The sequence below is a fragment of the Lissotriton vulgaris genome, chromosome 4_1 (assembly GCF_964263255.1).
Source record: "Lissotriton vulgaris chromosome 4_1, aLisVul1.2, whole genome shotgun sequence".
NCBI classification, from domain to species: domain Eukaryota; kingdom Metazoa; phylum Chordata; class Amphibia; order Caudata; family Salamandridae; genus Lissotriton; species Lissotriton vulgaris.
The window spans coordinates 1,840,593,627-1,840,605,831 of record NC_141691.1 but is presented as its reverse complement, the minus strand read 5'-3'; the positions used below and the strand labels follow the sequence as shown (position 1 = coordinate 1,840,605,831).

The 12,205-nt window shown below is 43.2% G+C and overlaps 1 protein-coding gene across 1 annotated transcript in view; it reads right to left on the bottom strand.

Annotated features, from left to right (window-relative positions):
• MED30 (mediator complex subunit 30) overlaps positions 1-12,205 on the bottom strand; it is a 50,565-nt gene that overhangs the window by 25,932 nt on the left and 12,428 nt on the right. The window contains exon 2 of the mRNA XM_086967036.1: positions 9,191-9,349. Coding sequence (XP_086823162.1) covers positions 9,191-9,349 — 159 coding nt within the window. The remainder of the gene's footprint in view (positions 1-9,190; positions 9,350-12,205) is intronic.

Sequence of the window (12,205 nt, the reverse complement as noted above, 5' to 3'; positions counted from 1 at the left end):
GTATGAAACAGCACCATCCGCTTAGAATTGCCACATAAAACCAATCTGTGCATATAACTGTACATTTAATGGAGTATTGTGTCAATGGCTGCAGTCATTTCCAGGTTAAGTAAGGTGTGTTACAGTTATAACACGTGCAAGCCAGGTATTCTTAAACTATTAGAAATGTAACTATCTGCCACCAAATGTAACTATCTGCCACTATCAGCACTTAGATTGGTTTTATCGAGAAATTGTTTGTCTGAAACTGCAATATAATGGCAAAATGAAATAAGATTTTAATATTTTAAAAGTCTGTCTACCTAAAATTTAGAGATGGATGTTAAATCTCACAATGTTAGAGAACCTGTGAGTAGCAAACTTTTTTTCGGAAAATGCCTCGAGACTTAAGGAAAGAGTCACACATTCCAAGGGGGCTTACCAATTTAACATAAATCAATAGGTGCTAGCCCTTTTCCCTTAATTCTTTTTACAATGAGCTATGCCACTCATCTTTTTAGAGCTCCGTTTGGTCAAAAACATCGGAGAAGTGGGGTGTTTTACGGAAAGGTTAACAAAGTGCGTCTATTATGTTGCACATTATCTCACATTTTAGCATCAAATCCGGCCACTGTCTCTTACGTGAGAAAGGTTATTATGTATGCTCACCACCAGTCTTTATGTGCGCTCATTTTCACTCACTGCTGTACGTTAAACCATTGTTCATACTGTGGACTTCATAGGCATCAATAGTCTCCTGATCCCATATATTTTATTTCAGATTTCAGGGAAGACCGGATCATTTCAAAGGCGTGGCACTAATCAGCAGAGCCAGCAGATGGTCCAAAAGCAGAGTAGTCTGTTCCACCACGGTGGTGGCCTTTTCATAACAAATCACTACCCCTCGCCGTGCTAAGGTGCACTTCCAGGACCTCCCTATCAACACTGGTAGACAGAAGAGTCAGAAATGCCATAATTCATTGTGTCACTTTCGTGCCTCGAACGCCCTCTTCACAAAGCACTAGTGCAATATGTCACTGATGCTTATGTACTATTTAGAGTTTGGCAGGTGTAATATGTCCATTATATATTGAGTCCCGCAAACCCTATTAAGAGGACAATCTATTTGCCATCCCTGCTAGAATTACCTGGCCATTCAAAACGAGGGACAACATTTGTAGATCTGGAAACAATGCATTTGTAGGAAGAGATGTCAGTCCCATTCCATGTGCCTTTGATGTTCCTTATAAACCAACAGAATGTCTTGCCACACGTCCCGTGTTCTATAGCTATTAAGCAACCTACATTTTGTCAGGATGATAAGTGCTAAGTCCCCCTCTGGTTTGATGAGATCTGGGGAAACATGCCACCCACCCAAATGCATTGCTCCTTGGTGTATAAAGATGCTTTTCGGCATGCTTTACGGCAGTTAACCTTTGATGTCACTTACATGTCATGAGACCCAGAGGCCACAGCTGGTTTTATCACGTGTTCTGGTGCGTGGGCGTGGCCCTGGTGACTTACTGAATACCACCAACCCGTCCCTAGCCTTCCCCCGCCCCCAACACAGGAGATAAGTCTTGCCATATGCCATAGAGTGAAATGTCTAAAGCTTAAGCCAGAGCGCTTGGCATGTCTCGCTTATTGATAAAACGTGCGTGCTGCTGTGGCGTGTGTGCGTTTCTTCCCCCGTCAAAGTAAGTACTCGCCTGTGACCTCATACTCTGTCACGAAGTAGGAAACTGGCCTCTTTTTTGAAAGCCGCAATGCTTCCCACAGTGCCCTGGGCTCATTCTGACATTCCAGTGTGAACGTGGCAAAACAAACAGGCCGCCCCAGAGATGCCTCAGTGTGGCGCAATGTCTGAGGGGAGCCTTGGTCCGGCCAGGCACTGACAGCGCCCTTCTGCCGTGAAGGGTGAGGAGACAGGTAAACAGCCAGACAACGCCATAAAAAAAAAAAAAAAAAACAGCAGCGCGGGGACGAGCCAGCACTGAGGGGCGCTCAGCCCATGGCGTGCTAGCAGTGCGGAGCCCCGGAGGCAGACGAAGCGCAGGGGCTACGAATCCTGCGCAGCCGCCGTCCTGCCCCGCCCGTTCACCACAGCGCCGCTCCCGCAGCAGAAAGTTAGCAGACTGGAAGTTGTCAGCCTGTCCATGGCCGCTGTTATATATTAATCATTACTTTGCCTCATCCCTTATACTTTCCTCCTCTTTCGTGCTTGCAAGCACGAGAGAGTGGCCTCATCCCTTATACTTTCCTCCTCTCTCGTGCTTGCAAGCACGAGAGATCTTCTTTGTTGTTCTCGAATGCAGCCTTTCAGTCCTGAAAATTCCTTGCACATCACTCTGGACGTTGGCCTCTTCACGACTGGACGGCTCTGGTTGTGAGTGTATTGGATTATACATTTATCTACAATAAACCTACGATTGAACCTACTCAAGACTCCGGTGCATATTTAACATATATTGGCGACGAGGATGGGATTTCCCTGCACCCACCGCCAGTCAAGTCTCCAAGACTCACCCGGACACTGCCGTTGTTCGTCCTCTGCCTCCAGTCCAACTTCAGCCTGCTTCAGGTCGTATGCTTTAAAGTACTTTCCTTCAAATTCTTCAGCTACCTGTGCGGATTTCTTGACATTTGTCAACTTTTCTCAACGCTGTTGAAACTGTTGGTTACTACCGTGCGCGTCATCACGCGCGTTCTCAGTCAGCTTCCTTCTTGTGCTACTTCACGCGCGTTACGCTTCAATTCTTCAAGCAAGCCCACCGCCTGTCAAGAGTTACGTTATACTGTTACCTTGACAACGACGCTGGTCGGCCATTTTCAAGCACAGCGATCTTTCAAGCCTTCGTTCAGCGATAGGCACGCTTTACTGCCTTCCATTTCATTTAAATAACCACAGCGATAGGCACGCTTTATTGCCTACCATGTCTATTTAAATACCAAACATCGACAAATCAAAGTCCTCTTCAGCGATAGACACAAATTTAATGATAGGCACGCCTTTTCTTAACCACGTTCTTGCTACATAAACAACAAAGCATTTGCAAATGCAAAGTTTCCTTCCAGCGGTTTTCACACCTCATTGTCTACCAAGTTTACTAATTTAACCAAGCATCACATTTTGCTAAGGCACGCTTATCCACAGTATTATAAAACATTTTTAAATGCAAGCTTTTGTTCTTTCATTTTTATTTTTTCCTTAACAAACTTGTTTTACCATGGCTTCTTCGCAACAGTTTCAAACACCAGCTACTTTTTTGCAAACTCCAGGAAAACCTCCTCTTATCTGGCGCAACTGGCTCAAAGGTTTTGAGAACTATTTGGTAGCCATTGACACTACTAAATATGATCCCCCTCGCAAGGTTGCCATTCTCTATGGATGTTTGGGAGTTGCTGCTTAACAAGTTTTTGAAAATCTTCCCCATATTCCTTCTCCTTCTGGTGATTCTGGTGACAATTGGAACGTTTATCAAGAAGCCATTGCTCGACTCAAACAATACGTCAATGAGCCTAGTATTGTGTTGGAACGTCATAACTTTTTCAAACGCAAACAAAGTATTGATGAGAGTGTAGAAGACTATATTGCTCAACTCAGAATTCTGGCCTCTACCTGTGACTTTGGCAATAGTACAGATGCTTCTATCAGAGACCAATTCATTTTTGCTTGTTTTTCTAAAAAAATCTAGGAACGTTTGTGGAGTTGTAAAAATCCTTCTTTATCAGAAATAATTGACATCGCAAAAGGGATTGAGCGAGCAACTTATTCCTCTAAAATTTTACAAGAAAGCATCTCTCAACCTTGTGTTCATTTGGTTGATCAAGCTTCAAGTTTTACTTCTATTGACCTCGTTAACAATTCTTCAAGACAACAAAACAAGAAACCCCTCATTTGCTATAGATGTGGGTCAAGAAACCATCATGGCAATTCTCCCTCTTGTCCCGCATCTGGGAAAAAATGTTCTTCCTGCAAGAAAATTGGTCCTTTTCCATCTGTGTGCAGGGGTCGCAAAAAATTTACAAGAGTCAATAATATTGAATTTCAAGAGAATTTAGAATCTTGCTCTACCAGACTCAATGATGTTATGTTGTCTATTGAATTTGATTCTGTTGAATTTTCTAACATTATGAGTCCCTTGTGCGAATTAATAATTGGTACAGTCTCAGTTAAAGTCAAAGCTGATTCTGGTTCTCCCATCAACATTTTATCAGATCTCACATTTTATGCTAATTGGGGTGAAAAGGTTGTTCTTTCCAAATCTGATGTCAACCCAAAGGCTTTTGGTGAGAAGGACATCGACATGCTGGGTTTCTTTTATTCAAACATTGCTTGTCTTGGCAGATACACCTTCACCAAAGTCTATGTTGCTCTTAAGGGCAGAGATATTTTAGGTTGGTTTGACTTAGCCAGGATGGGTTTGATTCTCAAACCTGGCTCTGATCAACCTGTTGCTTTAGGTGATATCCCTCATGACTACTACACTAGTCATGATTCTGGGAACGTTCATATTTCAGATCTTTCTTTTCCCATAGTAAAAATGGACAATTTACTAAGTTCTTTTCCAAACTTATTTAAAGATAAGGTTGGTACAGTTCTTGGTTTTAAGCATGAAATTAGACTCAAACCCAATGCTCAACCCGTCATTCACAAAGTTCGTTCTCTTCCTTTGAGTGCAAGAGATGAACTAAAAGGTGTTTTGAAAAATGTATGTGATGAAGGAATCATTGTTCCCTGTGATTCATCTGAATGGGTTTCCCCAATAGTTTTAGTTCGCAAAAAAACTGGGGAGGTGAGATTGTGTGCTGATTTATGCTCACTGAATAATAATATCATCGTGGATTGTCATCCACTTCCCAAAATTCATGACCTATTGGCTAACTTGGGTGGGGCTAAATTCTTCTCCCTCCTGGATCTTAGGTCTGCTTACCACCAAATTCCCTTATCTCTTAAATCCCAAGAATTAACAACCTTTATCACTCCCTTTGGTGCTTTCAAGTACCTTAGGCTTCCTTTTGGCTTGGCCTCAGCAGCCAGCATTTTTCAAAAACTGATGGACAACTTATTTCAAGACATTCCTGGCGTGCAAGCGTATCAGGACGATATTTTGATTTACGCTAATGACATTTCTCAACATAATCACACTCTCAACACTGTCTTACAAGTGTTGGAAAAAGCTGGTATGACTGTTAGGCATGACAAATGTAAGTTTGGGGTTCAAGAGTTAGATTACTTGGGTCATTCCCTTTCTCCCAACGGCATTAAACCTAAATTCTCCTTAATTAAAGCTATCAGAGACGCCATACCTCCTAAGGACAGAGATGCCCTTCATCCTTTCTGGGTTTATCAGAATATTACGCCAGGTTTGTGAATGGTTACGCACAGATTGTTGAACCGTTGAGAGCACTCTTAAGGAAGGGAGTGAAATTCGTTTGGTCTGAAGACTTGCAGAAAGTTTTTGATCAAGTTAAGAAGATCATTGAGGACTCACCTGCTTTGCATCCTTTTTCGGACGGCTCAAAGTGCTTTATCACTGTTGATGCCAGTCTTACTGGTTTGGGTGCCGTTTTGGGACAATGGGTCGAGGGCAAAGAACATACGGTTGCCTTTGCATCCAGAACACTTCTTTCTGCTGAAACTAGATACAGTACGATCGAAAGAGAAGCTCTGGCTTGCGTTTGGGCTATTCAAAAATTCAAATCTTACATTTGGGGTCGTGAGTTTGAGATTTACACAGATCACAAGCCCCTTATGCACATGCTTTCCAACAGTACCTCAAATAGGGCTTCTGCCAGACTTGTTCGCCTTCTTTCCAAACTCCACGAATTTCATTTCGTTATCAAGCATATCTCCGGGGGCAAGAATTTCAGGGCAGATTGCCTCTCAAGAATGTCTTTGACTGATGATTCCGTTGTTGATGATGACATTGAGTGTGTCGTTGCCACCATTGATGCAATTGCCGAATGTCAACCCATTTCTGAGGCTCATCCTCCTAGACCTCTCCGCGGCATTCGACACGGTCTGCCACCGCACCCTAGTACGGCGCCTCAGCAACATCGGAATCCAGGACAAGGCGCTGGAATGGATCATCTCCTTCCTCGACGGAAGAACACAGAGAGTCCGCCTACCACCGTACAAGTCAGAGGCCTCCGAAGCCATCTGCGGCGTCCCCCAAGGATCATCTCTGAGCCCCACCCTCTTCAACGTCTACATGAGCCCCCTCCCGGCCATCGTACGCAAACACAACCTCAGCATAATCTCCTACGCCGACGACACCCAGCTGATCCTCTCCCTGACCAACGACCCCGCCGCCGCCAGAGCCAACCTGCACGAAGGGATGAAAGAGGTAGCCGAGTGGATGACGACCAGCCGCCTGAAACTGAACTCGGACAAGACGGAGGTCCTCATCCTGGGCTCCTCACCCTCCGCCTGGGACGACTCCTGGTGGCCTCCCGCCCTGGGCACCGCACCCAAACCGACAGACCATGCACGCAACCTGGGCTTCATCCTGGACTCCTCCCTCTCCATGACCAGGCAAGTCAACAACGTCTCCTCGGCGTGCTTCAACATCCTACGCATGCTACGGAAGATCTTCTGGTGGATCCCCACCGAGACCAGGAAGACCGTCACCCAGGCCCTCGTCACCAGCCGACTGGACTACGGCAACGCCCTCTACGCCGGTACCACCGCCAAGCTCCAGAAGAGACTCCAGCGGATCCAGAACGCCTCAGCCAGACTCATCCTCGACATCCCACGAACCAGCCACATCTCCGGACATCTGAGAGACCTTCACTGGCTCCCCGTCAACAAAAGAATCACCTTCCGCCTCCTCACCCACGCACACAAAGCCCTACACGACCAAGGCCCGAGCTACCTCAACAGCAGAGTCAACTTCTACGCTCCCAAACGCCACCTCCGATCAGCCAACCACGCCTTCGCCGCCGTCCCCCGCATCCGAAGAGCGACTACAGGAGGAAGGTCCTTCTCCTACTTGGCCGCCAAGACCTGGAACTCCCTCCCGACCGACCTGCGCCTGACCCAAGACCACCTCTCCTTCAGGAAGAAGCTGAAGACCTGGCTGTTCGAGCAGTAGCGGCACCCCCCCACCCTCCCCCAGCGCCTTGAGACCCTACGGGTATGTAGCGCGCTTTATAAGTGTCACTGATTGATTGAATGGAATTTAGCTTATAAAGATGAGGTTATTCGCTCTAAAGTTAAAGAGTTTATTGTCAACAAATGGCGTGAACGCAGAACTCTGTCTTCTGAGTTAAAAGGTTTTGCAAATGTGTCTGAGGAACTTTCTTTAGTCAATAATATGGTCATGCGTAACGATTTATTTGTTCCTCCTCAGTCAGTACGTGATCATATTATTCGTTCTGCTCATCAAGGTCACCTTGGTATTGTAAAGACTTGTCAACGCATCAAACAATTTTACTGGTGGCCTTCCATGGATTCTCACATTAGAAGGATGATCGATAACTGTACCCAATGTATACTTTCTGACAAACATTGGAAAACTCTTACCACTCCTTTATGTCCTGTTCCCCTTCCGGCTGGTCCATGGGACAAAGTTGCTTTGGACTTTTCTGGCCCATATGATGTTTTACCAATTGAGAACAAGTTTCTAATTCTTCTTGTTGATTACTATACCAAATGGCTCTATTATTCCTTTTGCAACTCTGCTTCTACTGACAATGCTGTTAAATTTTTACAATCTGTATGTGATATTGAGGGCTTTCCTAAAACCATCGTTACCGACAACGGTACTCATTTTGTTTCACAAAACATTTGCTCTTTTCTCAAAAGTCATGATATTTCTCACTACAAAGTTGCTTTGTATTCACCCTCTTCAAATGGTTTGGTTGAGAGGTGTAATCGTATGTTCCAGTCTGCTGCTCTTTTTGTTCACTGCTACCATGTGCCAGAAAAACGAGTGCATGTGGTCTGCGTTTATGTACTATTAACCAAGTAAATCATTATCATGAGTGAAACAGAACCCCAGCAACAAGCACCAGAAAAGAAACATTTCAAAAAGATCGCCATCTCTTTTAGAGCGCTTTGGTGTGTTTCACTGTTTACCTAAATTGAAAACAGAAGCTGTGTGTGTATCTTAAGAAGGGCTGCTATCAAGCAGATCCTGGTGTTTCACCAATAGAGGGTACTGTGAGACGGCTTTATTAAGTGCTCAGTGTTATCTGTTACAATGAGTGTAGTGGGGGGCAGGATGAGATCTCAGGGGCTCCTCATCACCTTACTTTGCTAATGACTTGTGCAGTGAAATATTACACACACTACAGCATGATTTGACAAATGTAATAATCTTGTGTAGAATTAGTTTTATCAGTGACACTCCATGCATGTAACAGTGTCTCAAACACTGTTGTTTCTCATAATTAGTAGTGTCTGCTCTCTACTCCTGTAACGCATGTAGCAGATCCAGTGAGTATATTATTAAGGTATGTCTGCCTGCTAGGGGAAAGCCACTGGAAAAGAGTATTCACAACTCTATCAGCCTCATACTAGCAAAGCAGACATCAAATGGAGGCACACATGGTACATTTACTGTTCAGGATGCAGCACTTTCTAAAGCTTGGGGCCCCGGTAGAAAGAATGCTTATTGGAGAAGAGTGCACTACTTGTGAACGCTGAACCTGCTTAAACTCCCATGAATGGTGAGCCAAACCTTGACATCTGCAAGCCCTTTCACAGAAGCACACACCACCAGTGTTTCAAATGGCATTCTGCACTTTCAATTATAATCCATACAAAAGTGACAACACAGATAAATAGGCAAATGGTAATGCGTAAAGACAGAATTTAAATGTAAACAGACAAACTATATTCTACAGAAATACAGTTAAAAGGTGTGACCGAGTTCATTCTTCCACAGTGTTGCCTTTTTAAATTAGCCTTAACATCCAGTTTGGTGTACTAACACATGAAAACAAATGCATGAACGCACATTATCACATTAAAGCCAGATCAATAGGCTTTGCCAAGGCCTGTCTTAATTGAAAAGGGTTATTGTGCTCCCATAAAACTAAATCTCCTCAAAGCAGGCTAGAGAAACTTTGGGGCTTTCTTGAAGCTTTAGACCAGATTGAATGTAAGAAACAAATTGAATGTATGTGACTCGAAAATGAATAGCAAACTATCCATTTCTGGACTTATACCACATAAAAAAAGTTTTAAAAAAAAGATTCATACCTCTATTGGAATAGGATCTAGTCCAGCACAGTTCTCAATGCATTTGTCATAGACTAGTCTTAGCTTCCTGAAGAGTACCGACAACTGGCGGAGATGTTCTTGCAGCTTTCCCAGCCTGTCCTGATATGTCCCCGTGTGATAAGTGACACCATTTGGCAGCTTGAATTCCAAAGTGAGAAGACAGCGCATGAGAAACAATCATAAAGCCAAAGCAATTAAAGTCAAAGCAAACACCGGGGTACAAAGATTGAAGACATAATTAAACTTAAAGCATAAACTAACAAATTATAATGAAGCATTTTTTCATTGAATAGCTCTTGTATACTGGAAGCACTCACGGGTGAGAATTTTAGAAGATATGCACTGTTTCTTGGACCCACATTCAAATAATACTACCGATCCTAGCTGTCAAAAGAGATAACAGGGTAAACTATGCTGCTTCAAGAACATATCATGAGAGTCAAGGTAAGATGACAGTAAAGGCCTACGTTGATGGAATACAACATTTGTGGTTATTTCAGTTGATGTAAACAGTTACTAAAAAACTGCTACAAATCAATTCTAGCCAAAGCCAAGTGCACAAGAAAATAAAGAAATTTACGATTTTTCTAGCTTCAAGCAATGTTTTCACATACAGCAGAATTTAATGATTGGCCTATGATGGTACAACACTCGCTCAAGAACAAACCAGCCATTACGTCCCAAGTTAAGAAACAAGGTTGACAATAAGAATTATTGTTACAAGAAAGCAATGGGTATCTAGCATCATATTTTTCTATCTCAGATTAGGAAATATTTTACAACTTTTATCACAAACTCATTAATTTACCAACTTTTCGTAGGTGAATGGACAAAATCTGAATCTTACTTAGAGACTACAAACACATAAATATAAATTTTAAGGTACCATAATCCAATGGTAAGAAATCTGGCAGTTAGTTGTGAAGGGTGGGAGTATGTCACTAAAAATAAGTCTGCCACTTTATTTTTTCTGGGAACAAAGTACCCCATTGTAGCACTTGACTCTAGCAGGGTAGCTAAGCAGAGCAGTCCAAGGACTACTCAGGGGAGGTGTTGCGCGCTAGTACCCCTAGCAAGCTATTAGCTATTAGGCAACAACAATACTCAAATCATTGTCCATTCAGTGCTTCGTCGTATAAAAATGAGAAGTATGTTACTATGCACACAAGTTTACATTCAATGCATAAGTACAAACATATTCAATTAGGTAGCCCTGGAACCATCAGCATCATCACGACCTCCTTCACCTCTACTAGATGCAATATCAGATTATAAGGAGATATCTTTATCCTTAAGACAGGCCTATTGCTTTTGTCAGGGGTTACCACATTATTATAATCAGAAAACGTTATAGTTAAGCATGACACCACCACCAATGTTCATGGGGATAGTACTAACAATTAATAGTATTTGTTATAACGTCAAATCTAACATTGTCAACCATCAACACTGTCAATTAAGAATTGCACTGAATAAGGTGTCCCAGGGTCATATTTATACTTCTACTGGGCTTCTGGTGCAGCTTTAGGGCTAACCAACAGGGCAAGAAGCCTGTGCTGGAATTGGAAATACTTTATTCTGGGAACCCACAAATTGGGGGTCAAGGTGTGGCAACAAAAAGGGGGTCGAGTCACGGAGGGCAGAATCACAAGAATCAGTTCAACAGTCAAAATATACTTTTTTTAAAAAAAAATCTGCTACAAAGAACAAGCAGCAAGGAGAAACAACACTAAATCCGTTCCAGCCTAACTATTTGCAAAGGCTGCATTTTAAAATATCTTTTTGGGTTAAGGCATGTGCTACAGAGAGCTCTGTTTGCCCAGTAAGGCTCAGGCTATAATAGTAAAACTAATAATGGCAAGATAACTCTGGTAGTTAATGTACTTGCTGGAGGAATCCATTTTGTCGAGTCACAGTTTTGACTCAAAGTAGCATAGACGGTTAATGTGCCTCCTGCAAAGCACATTATGTAACATGCAGATGACGGATTCTTATTTTATGTAGATAGGTAAGTGAGTTACTGCTTTTGACAGATCCTTGAATTATTGCGGTTCACAAATTGCAATCCTTCTAATACAGCACAGCGACTTATGAACCGGCACAAAGGATCTGCAAGCAAATTGCAAGACATGAGTTTATAACTTTATTGTTTCTCCTCAACCTGTTATTATATATAAATAGAGTTTCCTTGTGGAATAGTCTTATTAGTACAGACACGGTGTTAAGTTTTAAATCCTGACTTTGTGCTTCCTCATCCATTAACTCTTTACATATAATGCCTACCATTAAAGCTGATGTGCGACTCCCACACCAGGGAACTCACACTGCCTTAATTAACGTCCTGTATATTGATTTGCACACTTATATACTTTATTGACATGGGTTTCGAACCCTATTGTTTCTTCTCAATCTATTGTAAGGCTGCTTAAAAGGATTTCTTTGCAGAATAATAGTACATCTGGCAGCCCACCGAAACACATTCAAGCCGGTGGTGGTACCCCTGCTCACTCTTGGGGAACCATAACAAAAATGTGCACGCAGACCAACACATTTCAAAAGAAAGCACAATGTAAACATTCTTTTTAGGTCTCGATGAACCAATGCGTAAGCATTTTTCGGCGAGATTCTAGTAAGGCTTCCGAAAAGTCTCACCAAACTGAGGATTAGGCACAGTTCATGTGAGCCAGGTGCGTGCACATCACCAGCCACATCGCACTCCATTCACCATTTGTCTGCGACTTCAAAGCAAACCGCTCCCCCCCTTTCCCCCCCAATCAGACTTCAAAGGAATGCGCTCCTGCCCTGCACACCCACGCCAAAGCAATGCTTGGGCTCCTCTCGGCTGCATACATTACACACTAGTGCCCCCCACGCTGCGGTCTACCAGGGCAGAGGATGTGCACATGTACAACTGGCGACACATTAGCACATTTACTGCTTCATCGCCTAACGCCTCAGACACAGGCGATGAGCACGCGTCTTGCTGGCGCCATA